At 46.4% G+C, this 20,524-nt stretch overlaps 5 protein-coding genes across 5 annotated transcripts; 3 read left to right on the forward strand and 2 right to left on the reverse strand.

Annotated features, from left to right (window-relative positions):
- Positions 1-3,589: 3,589 nt before the first annotated feature.
- Positions 3,590-4,989, reverse strand: GGS25DRAFT_514775 (cystathionine beta-lyase; the record flags this gene model as incomplete). Its single annotated transcript, XM_049263021.1, has 2 exons — positions 3,590-3,709; positions 3,766-4,989. 2 exons carry the CDS (start codon positions 4,987-4,989, stop codon positions 3,590-3,592), a joined length of 1,344 nt encoding a protein of 447 aa, XP_049115794.1.
- A 750-nt stretch (positions 4,990-5,739) lies between these two features.
- On the reverse strand, positions 5,740-7,924 carry GGS25DRAFT_495602 (AAA-domain-containing protein). Its single transcript, XM_049261464.1, has 4 exons — positions 7,532-7,924; positions 7,148-7,424; positions 6,721-7,093; positions 5,740-6,668 (listed from the first exon to the last, which is right to left on the reverse strand). The coding sequence occupies exons 1-4, from the start codon at positions 7,625-7,627 to the stop codon at positions 6,104-6,106; spliced, it is 1,311 nt and encodes a 436-aa protein (XP_049115795.1). The 5' UTR covers positions 7,628-7,924; the 3' UTR covers positions 5,740-6,103.
- On the forward strand, positions 7,916-10,211 carry GGS25DRAFT_495604 (chromosome segregation protein Csm1/Pcs1-domain-containing protein). Its single transcript, XM_049261465.1, has 4 exons — positions 7,916-8,548; positions 8,618-9,247; positions 9,301-9,717; positions 9,776-10,211. Exons 1-4 carry the CDS (start codon positions 8,365-8,367, stop codon positions 9,988-9,990), a joined length of 1,446 nt encoding a protein of 481 aa, XP_049115796.1. The 5' UTR covers positions 7,916-8,364; the 3' UTR covers positions 9,991-10,211.
- Positions 10,212-10,819: 608 nt separating this feature from the next.
- On the forward strand, positions 10,820-14,076 carry GGS25DRAFT_514776 (GPI ethanolamine phosphate transferase 1; the record flags this gene model as incomplete). The annotated part of the gene is made up of 5 exons (XM_049263022.1): positions 10,820-10,997; positions 11,080-12,638; positions 12,701-12,888; positions 12,940-13,090; positions 13,153-14,076. 5 exons carry the CDS (start codon positions 10,820-10,822, stop codon positions 14,074-14,076), a joined length of 3,000 nt encoding a protein of 999 aa, XP_049115797.1.
- A 2,249-nt stretch (positions 14,077-16,325) lies between these two features.
- GGS25DRAFT_331605 (fungal-specific transcription factor domain-containing protein) lies at positions 16,326-20,347 on the forward strand. Its single transcript, XM_049257902.1, has 5 exons — positions 16,326-16,801; positions 16,921-16,945; positions 17,285-17,409; positions 17,480-19,864; positions 19,929-20,347. The coding sequence occupies exons 1-5, from the start codon at positions 16,620-16,622 to the stop codon at positions 19,993-19,995; spliced, it is 2,784 nt and encodes a 927-aa protein (XP_049115798.1). The 5' UTR covers positions 16,326-16,619; the 3' UTR covers positions 19,996-20,347.
- The last annotated feature ends 177 nt before the right edge of the window (positions 20,348-20,524 follow it).

Here is a 20,524-nt window from a genome sequence, read left to right on the forward strand (position 1 = left end):
ATGGCAGAGGCGGTGATATCGAAAAGCGAAACCATTTGTAAGCCTACCCAGTGCACCTTGGTAGGTAATTGAAAGTTAAGGGGAAATAAAGGGCAAGTTTTGTGGTACTGGTTAAGCGATGGGAAGACTTGGGGATGACCGCCCCTCTCCCCTTTCCACACTAGTAGAGTGCTACATATTACCATGATGGCCTTGGAAGCCAAGAGGGAGAGCGAAAGCATGTGCCCCCCTTGGAACAACTTCCACGTATAGGTATAAAAATAGGGGGGCTACACCAGCGCTGGCCCAGCTCGGAGATACGACTACCCCCGAAAGCATATATGGGTAACAGTAACAGAGGGAGCAAAGCAGGCATGTGAAAGTTTGGTGTTTTGGGCAGCAGTTTTCTTTCCTTTTTAGAAACAAACAAGTCCTTGGGGGGTTTACGGTGGATGTGGATGGGTGGTACAAGCGAAAGAGCCGCATTGCATTTATATCGGCGGTAACACTCGGGTATTTGCCACTTCAGAGGTGTCACCTACCCGATAAGACCGTCGGGGGAAAGGATATCATGTCTCAGCGTGTCCCCCCCCTATTTATGTAAGTGGGTACATATTTAAAGAGCAACGTTCGAAGCTGGGAACAAAAGAAGGAAAGCTGAACGCAAACAACATGTAGGTACCCTATAGGTAAGCAAGCCCAATATGTACACAGGTATCTGTCGCGAGATAGTCACTGCTTTACCGCCTGTACAGGTAACCAGGTAAAATCATGTGAAAAGGAGGTTTCGAACATCACAGCAAGCAACTGCGGCCGTGGGTCCACGACAGAAAGTCATCATGCCGACGACAGCTTCAATATATATAGACGCTTAAGATAAAGTAGTGTGAGGACAAGCTCTACCAGAAATGTGACCTGTCAGTTTCTGCAACAACAATTTGAGACACGCTCCCCCTCCCCCTCCCCCTTTTCTGCCAAATGATAGAATTCCTTATCTTGAATCCGCGCGTGAGAAAACGGGCAGAAAGATAGAAAGATATAAAGATACATAACTATTGACGTTGCAGATGACATATCAACAACAGATCGAAGTTTTGAGCGACTAAAAGATTATGACGTTGCTGGTGGGAAGCGGCAGGATCACCCGATGTGTTCGATTCCAGTCCGGAGAGCAGCAGCCTTCATTTCGGCATCCTCTCAGCATCTCTCTCTATTATCCCTTGCTAATATCTCTGCCCCAGAAAATGTATTCCGACTTTGCCGGCGTTGCGTGTATGGTTGTATCCCAGTGTGTATGTATGTATGTTTGCTTCTCGAAAATGCGTCGTGAAGGGATAGGCAAAGAAAACCGAAAAAAGGGCACTAAAAGTGAGGCTGTAATGAAACGGAAACAAACTATTCTGCAGAAACTGCCAAAGTTAGGCTATGTAGGTAGCGACGCTCGCCTATTCATGTACCACTGCTTTACACCCCTTCGCTTGCCTTTTCTATGCCTTCCTTGGCCCCTCGAGGTCGAAGCTTGGATTTCAATCTCGTAAACAAGCAAATGGGGGGGTATGGTGGAGAGGGGAGGGGAACCAAAGATATCAGCAAAGCTGCCGAATGAAATGTATAGGGTTAGGGATCGTTAGTAGATATTTCGCAAAACTGCAATTCGACAACAACAAGATTCTAAAGTGAAGCGTTCTGAGGGGCATCAAAGGGCTATGAGCGAGGCTGACATGGAGGGCAGCAGCTAACCTTGTTGTCGGCCCAAGAAAAAGAACACCCCCCGCTTTCAATCCAAAAGGAAAACATGACCGCCAGGAGTTTGAAAGAAAGATTGATCACCCTTAACACCTCCAGTGCATACAAGAAAGATGGTTATCACGGACCCGTGTAGGCAGCCGCACACCCTAGGCCTTGAACGGGCCTTGAAAAACGGTCGCCCTCCTCCAGGAATGGCATCCTGCCGGGTACCCGCATACTTATGCAAGTGGCTGCTCACCTGACCACTCGCTCGTGGCATTCTAAAATTGGGAGACGGACGACCGACCTGAGCTCACTCAAACCGATGGATCGAGTTATAGTGGCGTACTACTAGCTTGTTACAAATTTGCTTTGTGACCGCCTTGTCGCTCACCGGTGACTAGGTAGTCTTCCAGAAAAAGAAAACCCGCAGCTCCTGTTCAAAAAATGCCCATTCATTCTTCCTATCATTACTTCTTGTTGGCTGACTATCTCTCCAATAGAATAACTAAGGGGGTTGCTAAAGCAAGTATTGGTCCAGCGTAGAATTTTATCGAGACCAATGATGTGCCACCGTTACGGAATAGTAATCCTAAGTAGGCATGATGAGTGAGTGACAAAAGGCGCGGCGCTCAAAGGAGGCATTTACTTCAGGACCCCGGACGCTCGCTAAGCCTTACCACAAAAGCTGTTACATCTTGCAGATAAGGCGTCTTGTACTATTGGAAATATGCAAGCCACAGTCCCAGTGGAAGCTTGAAAACTTGGGGCTGGATTTCATTTCATAAGTCAGAGCCGATGTACATAAGTGTGACGGAGATAGAAGCGAAGCTAATGGAGGATGATAGGATAGGGCAGGTTGACTATTATCGCTCGAGCTAGACAACATCATGTACAGCATCATCATACCTTGGAAGCACTTGGTAGCGGTGTGTCCCGGGATAGATATCTAGTTGTAATGTTGTCTGTGAAGACCAATCGAGGTTTGTGTTTATGTGTTAGGCGAAATCGTGGATTAGATGCCTAACGAATAATATTCCCTGTCGACATGATGCCTTGACGAATCTGTAGGTCCGACTCTACGGAATTATTATCAGATGCTGGTCCAGAGAGGATCAACTCGGTGCTGGAGACTGTCCTAGCCAATATGGCTATATAAGGGTTGGGCTTTGACAAGTTGGGGGGCTAGGATGATCAGGTATGTGTAGGCTCGCTCAGTGTGTTCTGATTTTCATACGAATAAATCTCAATCTTCTCATTTCTTGGATTCTCTCGTAGGACGTGTATTGGCTGGCATTTTCTATTTGAAAGACTTCCATCGATTTCAACGGCAATGCCCCACAGTGTTCATAAGGCTAATGAAAAGCCCCATAGGTTCGTGAAGAATAACCTCACTGGTACAAGATGATTCTAAAACAACGTACATAGCGGGCACGACCCTCGAGTCCAAAGTGGCTCCGCGCAAGTAACTACCCAGCGGGAGAAGGGATCGTCTCAAGCAACGATGCTACAGCGCTGGGCAAGCCAGACTATGCGTGAAGACCTTCCGTTTACCGAGGTGATTCAACAACCAGATGCTGAGTATGTGCCCGTCCCCCATAGACATATTTTCAATCCTGTGCTGATTTGTGAGCCCAGGTTATCTAAAGGGCACTGATTCGTCTGATTCGCTGTGAGGGTCTGAGTCCTTGTATATGTTACCTAGTAGGGTACCAAGCATTTGCATCAGGGGGGTGGGCGTGTTACAATTCCTCGACGTAATGTCCAAGCAGAACATCAGATGAATAATAGAATCTCTTCTATATTGTTAGAACAAGATTTCGCTGCAGTGCCACGCAGCAACATGTGCTTCCGCTCCGAAGCATGGATATCCCGCAGGATCTTAAGATGAAGTAGTCTCAGACGGGGTATCGTTGCTCGAGTTTGTCCCTCCCACTTGCGCAGTAGGTTCTACGGCATGGAACCCATCCAGTGTGATTGTTACAGCACCAGCTTGTACGAGCTATTTGACGTTAGTATGACCAAGTTTTTAAAACCGACCTATGTTGTAACACTTACTGCACGAGAGAGGTCGTCAATCAGATCATGGACATCTTCAATGCCAACGCAGAGTCGAATGATGTCCTCGGGCAACTGCCGCTCCTTTCTAGTCTTTGCATCGATACTGGCATGGCTCATACGACACGGCATACTGATTAGACTGTTGACGCACCCAAAGCTGACACTTATCCCAAACAACTTTGCAGCCTCGACAATTCTCTCAGATAAGGCGATGTCACCGGTTTCGAACGATAGGACACCCCCAGCGCCGCGTGCCATAGTCCAGTGAAGATCGTACTGCGGATGAGATTTTAGGCCTGGGTACCGTACACGAAATCCGTGAGACTCGAGGAACTCTGCAATTGCCTGTGCATTTGCTTGTTGCTTCTCCATGCGAATTGCCAAGGTCTTAACGCCCCTCATAAGAAGAAAGGAGTCATTTGGGGCTAGGCCGCAACCGGTTGCATTGATAGTGAAATACATCTTATCACCGATGGCAGTATCGTTGCATGCAATTATGCCGGCCATTATATCATGGTGGCCTGATAAGTACTTGGTCCCTGACTCGTACACTATATCGGCACCAAGTTCAAGGGGATTGCAAAGCATAGGCGATAGCATGGTGTTGTCCACGATGACGAGGGCCTTTGTGTTAGCGTCGTGAACAGCTTTCGCGATGCTGGGGATATCGACAATCTTGATCAAGGGGTTGGTTGGTGTCTCCAAGAGTACCATGGCTGTTTTGTCCGAGACGAGCTCCCGTACCCTGTCGACGTCTGTGGTATCCACATGGTGGACAACGATGCCTTGATTCGACGATAGATATGTAAGTAGCCGGTTGGTACCCCCATAGAGGTCGTCGCCTGTGATCACCTCATCTCCAGGGCGCAACAATCTAGTGATAACATCTAAAGCACCCATGCCAGAGCCAACAGCAAGAGCTCGGTTAGCATTCATAATCTTGGCCATGTGTCGCTCCAGATGCGTCCGGGTTGGATTACCCGACCGGGTATAGTCGTATTCATTTCCGCCACTGGAAGATGTTTGCTTGAATGTAGCGGATTGATATATTGGGATGCTTGATGCACCGTATTGGTCTTTGGTCTCGGTATAAACAAGCTCAGTGGCTAGAGCATAACGTCGACGACCATTAGATGGACTCGAGGGGGCGGGTGACGGCGGTAGGTTGTGACCATCGAGATCGATTTTGGTAAAAGCTTTGTTGAGAGGTTTAGAGTCCATAGCTGAGGTTGCGACACCGGCGACACCGGCGAATATCGGTAGTTGAAGAGAATATGGGAACTTGATCTTGGATTTAGCTACACCTCTGGATTTCAAATTTGAAGGTATTAGTCGATGTCTATTGATTAAGTGGTAGGCCTTTTGTAAATGTCTGGAGTTTGACGAAGTAATTTTATGAATTTGATGAGTCAATTGAAAATAATTCTGGAGCAAAAGCATCAAGTTTTACTCTTCTGGGGTACAAATACATAAAAAAAATGAAGAAAGTAGAGATTCCGTGATTGTACGCCGAGGTGGGACAACTTTTACAGAAATTGTGACCAGTTAAGATTCACTAGAGGGGGCGGTGTGGAGTCCACCGCCCCTTGCAGCTTCCGGTTATCGGGTAAGATGAGCAAAACCTGGGGAAGGCACCGGGTATCGCTACAAATGACGTGATTTTGAACATTAACAAAGCGTCCATTAAGCACCCATTAGGCCCACAGGGCTGACGTCGAGTGCTTCTTAGCCTCCAAATATGCATACATATGTATGTACTTGTACCTACCTACTAGGTAATGGAACTATGAGCTGGTAACTATGCACTTTTAAGTTCAAATTGCTGGATAGTACATATTAGGTCTTATGTAAGTAATAAGTATGCATTACTTGAAAGTATATTAAGGCCAATATGTGTATGCGTGTAAGGAGATGAACTGCAAGTGCACGATAGTACCTAACATATAACACATATAACACATATAACATATGCTATATACTTACATCATGCATAGGTGTGTACATCTAGTAAGTTACTGTAAATACCTTCAGCTAAGTTAGGTACATAAACAGGTAAGACACATAATTTGTGTGTGCTTTGAGAGAGAGATATCTTGAGCCTCAAAAGTTGTGTAGGCTTCACAAGAATAGAAAGATGATTGATATCATACAGAGTGACGTGTCTTTAACTCATGCCTATAGGGATCCTTCTGATAGCAAGACCCTACCTGGTAGTGACGGCTATCCCTCATCCCAAGCATACCTAGTACCCAGATAACACCCATAGATCCACATGTGAACGCCTTTGTTCCAACCCCTCCAGTTTGCTCATATTAGGTTCATACCAATGTTGTCTTTACACAGAAGCTTCAGTTGCTTCAGTCGCTGCTCCAGTCGTCTTTTGACTAGCAGTTGAAGTTTCAACCGTAGCTGCATCATCGTCAATATCCTCATACTCACTACTTGAAGATTTAGATTTCGCTTGAGAATGGTTCTTCATCAGAATTTGCCCCGTGCCTTTTCGCCCGAAGAAATCCTCCGTACGAATCCCTCGAACCTTCGTAGGGTCAATTGCGGACATGGAGCTTCCACTTGCTCGGTGCTCACGGATGTACTCTCGGACGGGAGACATAGCAGCATCACGGCAGGCTTCCTTAATATCGCTACCAGACATACCGGCCGTTACTCGAGCAATATACTCAATGTTGAAGGTAGGGTCGGTTTTGGAATCCTTAAGGATGAGCTGGAGTATTCGTAATCGTTGGTTCTTGTCGGGTAAAGATACAGGAAATTTCTTGGGCATCCTTCGAAGGATGGCTTCATCGATGTCGTGAATACGGTTGGTTGCTCCAAGTACAACAATCCTCGCAGGGAGCCCTTGGGTATTTGCCGAAGTTAAACCATCCCATAGAGTCATGAATCTGATAGCCATTAGTATCGCAATATGTGTTAATGAATAGATACAAGGCTTACTCTGCTTTGACCATTCCGCTTGCTTCGTGTTCACCACTCCTTCTAGTACCAAGCACGGCATCTATCTCGTCTATGAAGATAATGGCAGGTTGGAGTTTGCGAGCAAGGGAGAAGACTGCCCGCACAAGTTTGTTTGAGTCTCCATACCACTTTTCAGTCAGAGTCGAGATGTGAAGATTGATGAAGGAAGCGCCGCTTTCATGCGCGACAGCTTTCGCAAGCATGGTCTTGCCACAACCAGGGGGTCCATAGAGTAGTACACCAGATGGCGCAGATAATAGCGGTGCAGCGTGTGAGTAGAGATGTGGCATTGTTAATGGATATATGACGGATTCTTTCACTTCTTCGATGATATCTTCCAGTCCGCCAATGTCTGCCGTCTATATTAGCATTGTGAGGCTAGAAGTATCATATTCGCATTGCTTACTATCAAAACCAACGGGTATGTCTTCAGGTGCGACGACTTCTAATGCAACAAGGTTCTCATACTCGTTGAGGGCCAGATCCTCAATTCGAGGCCCTCTCCTAGTTCCGTTCGCGACGTCTTCACCATTGTTTTCTTCATAGTCTCTCGATTTTTGTAGTCTCTGGAGGTTCGCTTTCGCTTTGAGTCGAGCTTGTTCGCGCTTGTCTTTTTCTGGGTCGGCGAGTGTGCCTTGAAGGGTTGAGATGACATTTCTAGTTAGATACCATGCTGTTCCAGCCTGAAGGATGAATATAGGTAATTAGCATTGATTTATATTGTACTGTAACCAGGTAGCATGTAGCACCAACACATTTATTTGCATCGATAATAGAGAGAGCGACATACCGTGCCTAGGATCAAAAGCAAGTCCCAGATATAGTCGGCACCATTTCGTCTTCTGTCAACCATGGCGACGGACTGATTAAGCCAACTGAGAAGCATTTGTTAATTTGATGTCTCCCCGTTGGCTGGGAGAGACAAATGGACAGTCTGAGGTTTTGTATGAGACACGCCACGATAAATAATCCGTACCTAGGTAATTAATACGTATACGGCCCTAGATCGGTATTGGACTGTTGAAAGTTGCCAGGATATCTTGGGTACTATGTAAGGGTGACCTTGAAGGGCCCAAATCAAACGGTATGGTTACGCCACTTAACTAAAAAATAATGTGGCGAGATGTGGCGTAGCTGCTTCCGACGTTGAAGTTCAAAGCTTTTTTCTTTTTTCTTTTTTCCTTTTTTCTTTCTAGGCGCGTTTGTTTTATTATGTATGTACCTAACTAACCATGAACTGTGTATTATGGAGCCCCAGTATTATTAGCCTGCTTAGCTTTGTTTACTTGCTTCTAACTTGAAAAGACCTGATTGGCGACAAACTCATCCCACCATTATCACAACCCCCTTGAACCCCATCACAATCACAATCACAATCTACAATCTACTTACCTACCTGGTATACTCTTACTTACCTACGTAGCCTGCATAGGCGATATATCTCCACCTTATTGTCCCGTGATAACAAATATCACAAAGGAATTACAAGTCTTCTTTACTTACCTCCCTACTAGGTACCTACGTATACAATCGAATTTTAATATCATTGCAGTGCATACCATTGGCGCCGATCAATCATTTACAGAACCGAAAGACGCGCCACCAATTGCTGTTACGCGTTCGATGTCAAATACGAGAGTTGCTGCGCTTCTTGGGTTGGTTGAGTCGGACGAGGAGGAAGTGGATGTGTTGGCCGACGATTCAGTAGCTATTACAACAACGAAAATGGCACCAGCGAGAAAACCCCGTGCAGCTGCTGCGAACCGAGTCACCAAATCAAATCAGAATGCGACGCGTCAAACTAATGGTAGGACGACTACCATAACGAACGCAGCAGCGCGAAAAGTCCTTGCTGACAAATCGGCAAATGTATCAGACAAACCTACGCGCGGCAAGGGAAACAAGCGACCTGCCACGGAAGACATTGCGCCAGCCGTTGAAGAGGAGCAAGACGAGAGCTCGATGGCTTCCGATGCGAAACCCAAGGCTGGAAGGGGACGCCCAAGGGCCACGAAAGTTCCAAAATTATCCAACGAAGAAGATATTCCCACTGCAGATGAACCAGAACCTAAACCAGAGCCGGCAACTCGACCGGCCGCTAAACGAGGGCGAAAACCAAAGCCCAAAGTCGAGGCTGCGCCCACAGAACTTGAAATTCCTGAAACGCAACCAGTCGAGGAGGAGATCCCGGAAACACAGGCGCCCGAAACAACGGAACTGAGCGTTGAGGAGTATGACCAAGTAGAAGACCTGCCGCCTCACCCGCGTCCCGGCTCTTCGTCTGTCCAACGGCACCAATCACATAGTGTCTTCGGTGCAAGCCGAAGAACAGTCCCCGCGTCGGATTCCGAGATACACGAGCCATCGATGAGAAGGCGAGTGGGGGAGTTAAACCGGAAATATGAGAGCTTGGAAGCGAAATATCGCGACTTGCGAGAGATTGGTGTTAAGGAGGCTGAACGCAATTATGACCGACTCAAGAAGCAATCAGAGGAGAAGGCCAATAGTAAGTAGCAGAAATCATACGTGAATACTGATAACGAAATTAACATTTTGTAGCTGCCAATCAACTCATCGAGACCTTGAAGGCACAGCTGACCATTCAGACCGAGCTCGCTAAAGAAGCACAGCTTTTAAGACAGCAACTTGAAGCTAGCCAGTCCAAAGCAGAGCAACTGCAGAATAAGGTCACCGATACAAACGCATCTTTATCAGAAGCAAAGACAGAACTCAAGACGCTTTCCACAAAACTGGCCGCGGCTCGATCGGTTGATCCAATAGCTGTAAAGGTTCCAGGCAGCGCCATCAAGGGATCGAGCGCGAACAACCGAATGCTCGCCAGCGCCGAGGCCGCTGCCCACTTGGCCCAGATGAAGGAAGACCTGTATGGAGACTTAACCGGGCTGATTGTCCGTGGCATCAAGCAGGAGCAGGGTGTAGAGACATATGATTGCATTCAGACTGGGAGAAACGGAAGTGAGTTTCCACCCGACCCTTTTATATTGATAAAACGCCAAGCTGACCATCGTTGTAGCCCTCCATTTCAAACTGGCTGTTGGTGGGGATGAGTTGACGCAGAAACTTGACGAGCCTCAGTTCATATACATGCCGCAACTAGATCCGAGCCGAGATGAAGAGTTAATGGAGATCCTACCTGATTATCTCGTAGAGGAGATCACTTTTCCCCAATCGCATGCTGCGAGGTTCTACTCAAGAGTTATGAAGTCCTTGACTGAACGCCCGGAGTAAATTGCGATGAGAGGTATAGTTATGTTGGACAATCTCTTTGAGGGGGGAAATGGAAGAACTGTATATATCTTGCTGGGTACTAGAATAATATTCGATTATTCAGTATCTATTTCGGGGATTGTTTTGAATGTCAGGTCCTCTTAGGTCTTTAGTACCCGCCGTGATATCATCAGCATTCAATGTTCAACGTTGAACGTTAATAAAAATAAGCTTATTTACCCAGGTACTACTAGTACATAATCGATGGCAAGCGTGATTGAGTGCACAATGGGCTCCTATTGCTGCAATCCCCGAGGCTAATTCTTACTAGGTTAGGTACTAGTAGGCAGTAGGCGCCGTCGCATTGGTGGAGCCTACGGTTTTACCTCCCGCTTGTTTCAAAGCTTATGCAGCAAGGTACATAAGTACGTAATCAGCCCTGTAATAATCCCTGTAAATTGAAACGCGGATTTTCAGATGGACACCTTGACGGCTCGGGAGACTTGAGCTTTCCGTTTGTTAAACAAACTACTATGTACAAACTTCAACTTTTCAAGCTTTGAATTATTCCACCCCCCTTCTATCTTTATATTTTATTTTCATTTTTCTTCTTTTTTTTTGTCAATTCCCAACTTCAACAATCTTCCATTGGACATAATAGATGGCTAATATATTGGCTATCTCTCTTCTCTGACCTTAGATAAGTAATACCCAAGGATTCGAGTCGAGCGAATCACCTTGCCTAAACCCTTTATATCTTGGCAAGGCACTTACTTCTTCACTTAACCTCTACTTTCCTAACCTATCTATTCCACTTCGTAACGCGACCTGCCTCTTTCGACCTGCAGCTATGGCGGGCGCCAGTCGCTTCAAATTCCTGGCTATAGCCGTGGTATTTCATCTAATTTATATATACTCTATATTCGATATTTACTTCGTCAGTCCAATCGTTAGTGGGATGCAATTGTTCCAATTAGAAAGACCCGCGGGAGTAAAAGCACCGGCGGACCGGCTTGTTCTTTTTGTTGGTGTGTACCTAGTACCGTTTACCTTATAGAGTGCACATCCATGTGTAAGTCTAGAACCCCCCGCTGACAGCATACCTATTAGGCGACGGACTGCGCGCGGACAAAGCTTTTCAATCGCACCCTGATCCCTTTCCGAAGACCCAGGCCGACCGCACTCCGCGACCACTTGCACCGTATTTGCGGTCCCGCGTTCTCGAACATGGCACCTTTGGCGTATCTCACACGAGGGTGCCTACAGAATCACGACCCGGTCACGTCGCACTCATAGCAGGACTCTATGAGGATGTTTCGGCTGTTGCGACTGGTTGGAAGCTCAACCCTGTAAACTTCGATAGCGTCTTCAATAGAAGCGCACATACGTGGAGTTGGGGTAGCCCTGATATTCTTCCTATGTTCCAGCATGGCGCAATTCCCGGCAGGATAGATGCAGACTGCTACGACGCTGAATTTGAAGATTTCTCCAAGGGTGCAGTCGAGCTAGATCTATACGTGTTCGACGGAGTGAAAGATCTTTTCGCTGCGGCGGAAAAGAACAAGACTCTAAGTAATGCTATTAAGCAAGACAAAATCGTCTTCTTCCTCCACCTCCTAGGACTTGATACTGCCGGCCATTCATACCGACCATACTCGGATGAGTATCTGCATAACATTAAAGTTGTCGACCAAGGAGTCAAGGAAATTACCGAGCTATTTCAGAAGTTCTATGGCGACGACCGTACTGCCTTTGTTTTTACGGCTGATCATGGCATGAGCGATTGGGGAAGCCATGGAGATGGCCACCCAGATAACACCAGGACTCCGTTGATCGCTTGGGGGTCAGGTATTGCGAAGCCATCTGTATATCCAGGCACCATCGCCCCTGGCCACGATGAATATTCCTCGGATTGGAATTTGGATCACGTCAAGAGGAATGACGTGCACCAGGCCGATGTTGCAGCTTTAATGGCCTATTTGATTGGCGTCGAATTTCCTGCCAATTCTGTTGGTGAACTGCCATTGGCTTATCTCTCTGCAAACATTAAGCAAAAAGCCGAAGCGTCTTTAGTAAACGCTCAAGAGATTTTGGAAATGTACAAGGTAAAGGAGGCCAGCAAACAGGAAAAGGAGTTGAGATATCAATCATACAAACCCCTTAGTGAGGGAACTGGCTCAACCCCTGACAACCGAATATCGCATATCAAGGAATTGATCGATAATGGAAGGTACGAAGAAGCCATCGAAGAATCCGCGGCGCTGATGAAAATCGGACTTGAGGGAATGCGCTATTTGCAGACTTATGATTGGCTGTTCTTAAGAGCTCTCATCACCATTGGCTACTTGGGGTGGATGGCGTATGCTCTAACGACTGTCTTGGACCTGCATGTACTACAAGGAACCACACAGCCGTCGAGAACCCTTGGAGGCACAGCTGTCTTCTCCTCTTTCCTCGTCATTCTATATGCGTCCTTCATCATATCTCATTCACCCTTAACATACTATGCGTATGCCTTCTTTCCTGTATTCTTCTGGGAAGAAGTTTACGCGCGTAAGGATAGTTGGGTCCAAGGAAGAAGGGCCTTGTTTGGCCACATTAAGACCGGCGCGAACGTGTTATCCCTTGTGCTCAACGCAGCTACTTATGTTGGCATTATCGAGTCCCTGGTAATTGATAGCCCTCCCCCTTTTCTCCCCTATCGATTAATTAGTTTATTAACATGATACAGGCAATTGGATATATTCACCGAGAAGTCTTAACAGTTCTGTTCCTTGTTGGTGCATTATACCCATTGACCTTGGGGGTATCTTTCCTTCAGAAACATGCCATTCTTTCGGTACAATGGTTTATATCGTGTCTTGTAATGAGCGTCTTCACCCTGCTTCCAGCAATGAAGGTCGAAAGCTTGCCCCTTATGTAAGATTATTCAAACTCTTAATTATTCAAGACTAAGCTTACATGCTACAGTCTTCTTGGCGGTCTGCTCATGGTTGTCGTTGGCGTCCTGTACCTGATTTTCGACAATAAACTGTTAGCCAAACCCGCCAACTCGAAGTCGAAGAGATTTGCGAGTCCCCCAAAAGGCAAGGATCTTTCAAGAGCTCTAATCGGAATTCAGGTAAGGCCTACATTTCTCTCCCCCAAAAACAAAGGAGAAAAAATTGTATTAATCTTTAATAGATTGGGCTTGTCCTACTAGCTATGTTCGTAACTCGAACTAGTGTTCTGTCATTACAAGCAAAGGAGGGCCTACCACGTGGAAGCCAAATTGTAGGATGGCTTGTCTTGGTTGTATCATTCTTGATGCCATTTGCCCACCGGCTCCAACCTAACAACCATTATCTTCATAGGTTACTGGTTATTTTTCTAACCTTTGCACCAACCTTCGTGATTTTGACGATATCATACGAGGGCTTATTCTACTTTGCTTTTAGCCTCATGTTAGTGACATGGGTCCGATTAGAACAGTATATCTACGAGTTCCTACAGCCGGCAGGAAAAGCGGAAAGCAACGTCCAGGTAACGGCTGGGACAGCCGTATCGAAATTCCGACCCCTACGTTTGTCAGATGCTCGCGTAGCATTATTTTTCTTTGTCCTCCTTCAGTCGGCATTTTTCAGCACTGGCAACATTGCGTCAATCTCATCATTCAGTTTAGAGAGCGTGTGCCGACTCATACCAATATTTGACCCCTTATCTCAGGGGGCACTCCTCACGCTCAAACTTATGATCCCATTTGCCCTCGTATCGGCAAATCTAGGCATTCTCAACAAGAGAATTGGGGTAGCTCCCTCGGCGCTTTTCATGGTCACGATGGCCATAAGCGACTTATTAACCCTCTACTTCTTTTGGGTGGTGAAGGACGAGGGCTCGTGGCTCGAGATCGGGTCCACGATCAGTCACTTCGCCATAGCTAGTCTTCTATGCGTTTTTCTCGCGGCTCTAGAGGGCGTGAGCGCATTTTTCATTTCTGGCATCGAAGTAAACAGCTCCTACGGACAATCAGCTATAAGTAATGGAAAGATGCCAGGAGCGCCAATAGAAACGCCCAATGGAAAGACTGAGCATGTGGACTCCTCGACTCCTATTTCAGAGAAGAAATAGAAGCCTGTTTGCCGAGTAGGTAGACAGCAGAAGGCAAAAGGCAGAATAAAACTGAATGCATTACGTATTATACTATGTTTGTCCAGATATACACTTGAAATGATCCTGTAAGATGAATGGCTCTCTACCAGAGCCTACCTAGTACGCAAAGAGCGTACTAGTACTGTACTATACAATAACTATACTGCGAACCTCGGCAAGTGTTACGTGTTTGTCATCCCTCAAGCTGCAAAGCCCCCTTCCCCCAAATCCTCACAGTTCGGAAAATTGGGATTTTAATAACGCCAAGATCTATAGCTGAGGTTGACAGCTCACTGCCGCGATCTGCCATTGACGAAAAAGGCACGGTTAGCTTTTTTTTTTCTTTCTTTTTTTTTTTTTTTTTTTCTTGTCGACAAAGAATCGATTCACTTACTTGTATGTACCTATCATGTAGCGCTGTCTCAAATTTCGAGGTCACAACGCCATCACTAACCCGTTCCAGGATCAGGCCGGAATAAGCTAACCTAAGACCCTCCCCCCTGTTGGCTTCTAGAAACTGACGTGGTGTCTACAGTACCCCCTGAACGTGTTTTTGTCTTTAGAGGTGGTTTGCTTCTGATGCGACACGTACCATTATTTGGGTATCGTTTTCTCCTACATATACCTACAGTAGTGAGGTGGTGATCAATTGGGTTCGACCGGGGAATATAAGTATTCTCAATACTCCGTGTCCAACATAGCCTCAGGCTGAGTATCATCTTACATATCTACCTACCTGTATAGTAATATTGACTACTACCTATCAGGTAAGCAGTAACCCCTTCTATTACCTACGTAAGGTATGTAGTGCCTAGCCGGCAGTCAACCTAACCTATCTAGCGTGAAGGAATTCATTCCACGTGTCGAATGGCAATCTTTACTGACGCCCCAGATTTCGAATCTTGGTAACGGCGAACGAAACCAAAACCGGTTCGTTTCCCGCTTGTCTATGAAAGACCAGCAGGGATTGGGGGACCTGACTAAAAGAACTGATATGATTTCTTCAACGCTCGTTCACATTCACATGTCAGCACTGCACTGGCGCACACAATAATATAATCTTTAATAACTTACTTGCCTACCTACCTCATACGCAAATATTGATTCTAGGTATGGTTGTACGTACTTATATATATCTATATACATGACTTAGCTTGAGGCTTGGGAGGTGGCTTTCCTTAGGGAGCCAATGGCCTGGTTCGTTATGTACGGGCTTGCATTGCATACTCGTCGTCTGACCATAAACTTTCGGGCTTGAGGCAAACAAACGGTGTGACAAGGTCGAGTCACATTCCGATTTCGAACTAGATCCTAGTACGAGGACTTTGGACGATTGGTTTGGACTACCGAAAGATATTTATCAGGACCTACTACCTATATTGTAATATTGCCATCTGGTATAAACAGCGATGACTTCACAGCCTTATCACATGTGAATAAAGGGGGGGGTATAACAAAAGTATACATCTAGCATTCGACTACCCAATATGAGGTACTGAGTCTCATATACTCACGAGTAAAGCATGTTGAGAAAAAAAGCCTTATAGTACGGCACAGCATTCATTGTGGAAAAAAAAAAAAGAAAAAAAAGAGAATGGGTTCAAACGGGTTCAAATGTTACGAAATCCATCATCCCCTAAAACGATAAGGACCTGAAAGGCATAAACTGCGCTAAGACTTTACCGATATGAATGAATAATGAGATGATGTATGTATGGAGATATGTATTACACAGCCCAGTAGACATGCAAGGTACGAAAGATTCAAAATGTTTAAGTACATACTTTGTACTGTGGAAGGTGGTTTTCAAGACATCGGCAACTACGGAATTATGTATAATTCTGATTGCTTCGTACCTGACAAACAACATTGAAGTTGAAACAACAGATCGGGCTAATATATGTATATGTAGGTTAGATAGTTGGGGAAGTTAGCACTTGTCGCAACTGCCAGCTGGGAGGAGACACTAAGGACAGCCGCGCTCGAGAACTAAATTTTCGAAATCCGCTCAAAGCTTCAACGCTTTAACGCTTCAAACATCCCGTCCCCTTGTCGCATTAATTCCAACACCCGCAACCGCAATATCTCATCATCACATCGCCTCGCCTCTCTCACTATCCCTCCCTCAGTCCCTCTTCATTTGTGGTCCCGAGCTCTATATTTTCCCACTCGACCCTTTTATTCCTTCTTATTTTTTTTTCTTTAGCGGGCGCAAGGGAAATTCTTTTTTACCACCTACCTACTTCGTACCTTTCTACCTTTTAACCATTGATCAGACCAGTGACCTGACCACTTATTTACCAAGTAACCAGGTACTTACCTACCCAAGTACATAACTTTCAGCACTCAAGCGCTTTGTTTCCTGCCAACGTGCGACGGTGAAATTGACTCCAATTCCAAGCTCTCTCGCAGACGGCTATCCCTAGGATCGACAACAGGATTAATTATCTTCACGAACCCCGCCTCTTGCGCCGTTACATGTTCACATCACTCCCAAGTTATAATCAGTCGACATTCGAATCATGGAGTTGGGAATGAATGCCAGCAATGGTGAATTGGCAAGACAACAACAGCAATCTCTACCGCAACCACAACCACAGCAATCGAATTCGCCGTCGCAGCCTACACCACCTCATAACCAAAGTACTTCACCTGGGCCGATGACAGCGACGCAGAATGCGCAAGGTCAACTAAGTTTCCGCAGGTTCGTACGATTTCCCCATATACTATGTCGTAGCAGCATAGTCTATATTTGCACGCATGCGCCTACGAGCACGTACGAGCACGCGACTAATTGGTTGACTGATTGTGTATTTTGAATAGACAACGAGCCTCGAGAGCTTGTGAGGTGCGTAATTTTTCTTTAACTTTAGGGGCTTACTCCTTTTTAGGAGTTTGGTGGTCATTAATGCCTTTTTATATTCCTTTTTGTCTCTAAGCTACATAAACCCGAGCTACCTAATCTGGGGCTTGTGGTGGGATTACTTGTAATCGTGCCGAGGCATCTCGAGCAATGCGATCCATAATCCCCTTGCCCTGCATTACTAAACTGACCACTCGGCTTTCAACAGACTTGCCATGCTAGAAAGGTACGAATTAAACCCATTCGATTCGTCAATTCAAATGACTACGATTATCACTACGCCAATTTACAGAGAAGATGATATTTATGGAGTACTTATAACAGGTGCGATGCGATGCCGCGAGCCTCGGCGTTCCCTGTACGAACTGCGTCGCCTTCCAAATCGAGTGCAAAATCCCACAACCCAAGAGGAAAAAACCCCAGTCAACCACAACCAAAGACTCAGATAGGTGCGTGCATATTCTTCGTGCTTCTGGAGATATGAATGAAGATGATGAATATTAACTTAGTTGTCTTGAGCGACCGCGGTGATGTCGTCGAAGAACCGTCTCCGCAGCCTAATGCTGGCTCCTCCACCACCTTCCCCGCGCGACCTACCGTGTACCATTCCTCAGAGGGTGTGCCCGCGACAACCCTCACCGAAGCGCAGGCTAGGAAAGAGGAGGCTGATAATGATACATTTGTCAATCTAGTGATGAAGCCGAAGTTCACGAGAGCTCCTATTACTGAAGCTGGCAGGGTGGCCTTTCTGGGTGAATCCTCGAATCTAACGCTCTTAGTTCACGATCGCCAAGGGGCTTCAGATGTTGTGCATTACCCCCTCCCTGAAAATGTGCGCGGGTCCAGGGCCCGCTTAACCGAATTAGACAATATCGAGATTGATATCCTTCATCAACGTGGAGCTTTCCTACTGCCGCCTAGGTCACTTTGCGACGAGCTGATCGATTCTTACTTCAAATGGGTACACCCTATTGTACCTGTAATAAACAAGACTCGCTTCATGAGACAGTACCGAGATCCTAAGAACCCGCCGTCGCTCCTCCTTTTACAGGCCGTCCTGCTTGCTGGCTCGCGAGTTTGTAACAACCAGCAGCTCATGGATGCCAACGGATCCTCCACACCAGCTGCACTAACCTTTTATAAGAGAGCAAAAGCTCTCTATGACGCAAACTACGAAGATGATCGAGTAACTATCGTCCAAGCTTTGCTACTTATGGGCTGGTACTGGGAAGGCCCTGAAGACGTTACGAAGAACGTCTTTTACTGGAGCAGGGTCGCCATCATTGTTGCCCAGGGCTCGGGAATGCATAGAAGCGTGGAAGCATCGCAGCTAAGCAAAGCTGACAAGAGGCTGTGGAAGCGCATCTGGTGGACCCTATTCACTCGCGATCGATCTGTTGCGGTTGCACTCGGACGGCCATGCAATATCAATTTAGACGATGCGGACGTGGAGATGCTTACTGAGGACGATTTTATCGAAGACGAGCCAGACAATGCGAGCGGGTTTTCGCCCGACCCTATCCATGTGCAATTTTTCTTACAATATGTCAAACTTTGTGAGATCATGGGTCTTGTCTTATCCCAACAATATTCGGTGGCATCCAAAGGCCGACGTCAAAACGCTATCGATCTTACCCATAGTGATATGGCACTGGCGGACTGGCTACAAAACTGCCCCAAGTTGGTGTACTGGGAAATGCCACGACACCACTTCTGGAGTGCGCTGCTGCACTCCAACTATTATACTACGCTTTGTCTCTTGCATCGGGCACATATGCCTCCTGGCCACAGTAGCGCGAGTCGGTTAGCAGCAGACGACTCCTCCTACCCCTCGCGTAATATCGCTTTTCAAGCTGCGGGCATGATCACATCTATCATCGAGAATCTATCAGCGCACGACGAGCTACGATATTGCCCAGCCTTTGTCGTTTACAGCCTGTTCTCGGCTCTCATCATGCATGTATATCAGATGCGATCCCCCGTCCCAACTATCCAACAAGTCACTCAGGTACGAATCAGGACCTGCATGGACGCGCTCAAGGAAGTTTCTAAAGTATGGCTCGTGGGTAAGATGGTTTACACACTATTTGAGTCGATCCTAGGCAACAAAGTCCTGGAAGAAAGGTTACAAAAGGCAGCCGGAAAACGTCATAGGAAAGTCCAGCAGGGACTTGCTCAGCTAGAGCAACATCAACAAAGACAACAAGAGGCCGCGGCCGCCAAACGGAAATATGACGAGATGGCCCTTGACTTTAGTATAAATACCCCGGTACATCAGGAATCGTACGAACGTTCACGCCCGCAAACACCGAGGAACGAGCAGGCACAAGGCCAACCTCAGATGGGACCCCCTCTTCACTCACCAAATGCCCGGTCCGGGGATGCCTTTATGGGAGGGACTAACAGTAGGCCCCACACACGACCGGCGACTCCGTTCAACCCTTCGTTCTCTGTCCCAGCTACGCCACCGGACTTATACCTCGTGACTCGCAACTCACCGAACCTTTCCCAGTCCATTTGGGAGAACTTCCAGCCGGACCAGCTTTTCCCTGAAAGTTCGCATCTACCAATGCCACAGATGTCGCCTTCGCAAAATCATCAAACCTTGGATCCGAACCTCGTTTCTTCGATGCAGGCCGGTATGTCTCCACAACAGAATGGGCCCACCAACCAGTTCTTGCCCCGGATGCCCAACAAGGCGGCGAACGCAAGTCCTCAGCAAGCTAACACTTTCTTACAACCAGGACTTGGAAACTATCAGCCCCAAACGAATACGGCTACTAACAATCTTTGGCCAAATGACGTAAATGCGGGTATGCCGGACGGCCAAAGTCCTAGCGATAGCTGGAGCACCGGATCTGCACAAGGCCAACCAGTCCCGGCTACGTTGAATGTTGAAGACTGGTAAGTGAATTCTCTCATATTATGATTCGGAGAAAACAATGCTCACATAGACACGCCATTCTAGGTTCCAATTCTTTGGTATCAACGGAAATGATATAAATCTTTCAGGGCTTGATATGCCTATGAGCTAGCGGGATGATACATGACAAATCGATACTATTGTTCCTTATACCAGTGGTACATTATACCAAATATCAGATGCGGCGTGGAGCAGCATGACGCCAGCATGGGTTGTAATATTCTGCCTTGCTGAGGAGTTTGGGTGTAAATCTAATCTTGGGCGTATATTCAAAGGGAATAAATGGAATCATGCTGATATGATTGGGGATCGTTGTTTAAAAGTAAAAGCACCTACCTGCATATGTACCTATCGTAGGTATTTGGTACCTAGCCAGCCCTAACATCAGCTATATATGTGTGTTGACACAATATAAATACATGTCAATATATTGATATGTTTATAAAGCACTTGGTATGCTACAGTACATAACATTGAATGTGGTGATATGTGATGGTATGTAACAGGTTCAGTCATGTAAAGAAATGACTTTTATGCACTTAGCAGAGTAACTAGTTGGTACATATGTAATTTCACATTACAGTACCAGTCGGTTTCAAGATGCACAGACACCGAATTAAATCTCAGGTTCCCTGTAACCT

The sequence above is a fragment of the Hypoxylon fragiforme genome, assembly GCF_022984875.1.
Source record: "Hypoxylon fragiforme strain CBS 206.31 chromosome Unknown GGS25scaffold_6, whole genome shotgun sequence".
In the NCBI taxonomy this organism is placed as follows: domain Eukaryota; kingdom Fungi; phylum Ascomycota; class Sordariomycetes; order Xylariales; family Hypoxylaceae; genus Hypoxylon; species Hypoxylon fragiforme.

Bases quoted from the DNA above. Each gene is read 5' to 3' on its own strand.
- GGS25DRAFT_495602 (XM_049261464.1), bottom strand. From the start codon at position 7,627: ATGCTTCTCAGTTGGCTTAATCAGTCCGTCGCCATGGTTGACAGAAGA. The intron at 7,425-7,531 runs GTATGTCGCTCT...TTCATCCTTCAG, and splicing joins TGCTTTTGATCCTAGGCACG to GCTGGAACAGCATGGTATCT. The intron at 7,094-7,147 runs GTAAGCAATGCG...TATAGACGGCAG, and splicing joins CATACCCGTTGGTTTTGATA to ACATTGGCGGACTGGAAGAT.
- GGS25DRAFT_495604 (XM_049261465.1), top strand. From the start codon at position 8,365: ATGTCAAATACGAGAGTTGCTGCGCTTCTTGGGTTGGTTGAGTCGGAC. The intron at 8,549-8,617 runs GTAGGACGACTA...CAAATGTATCAG, and splicing joins TGCGACGCGTCAAACTAATG to ACAAACCTACGCGCGGCAAG. The intron at 9,248-9,300 runs GTAAGTAGCAGA...AACATTTTGTAG, and splicing joins ATCAGAGGAGAAGGCCAATA to CTGCCAATCAACTCATCGAG.
- GGS25DRAFT_331605 (XM_049257902.1), top strand. From the start codon at position 16,620: ATGGAGTTGGGAATGAATGCCAGCAATGGTGAATTGGCAAGACAACAA. The intron at 16,802-16,920 runs GTTCGTACGATT...TATTTTGAATAG, and splicing joins GGTCAACTAAGTTTCCGCAG to ACAACGAGCCTCGAGAGCTT. The intron at 16,946-17,284 runs GTGCGTAATTTT...TACTTATAACAG, and splicing joins GAGCCTCGAGAGCTTGTGAG to GTGCGATGCGATGCCGCGAG.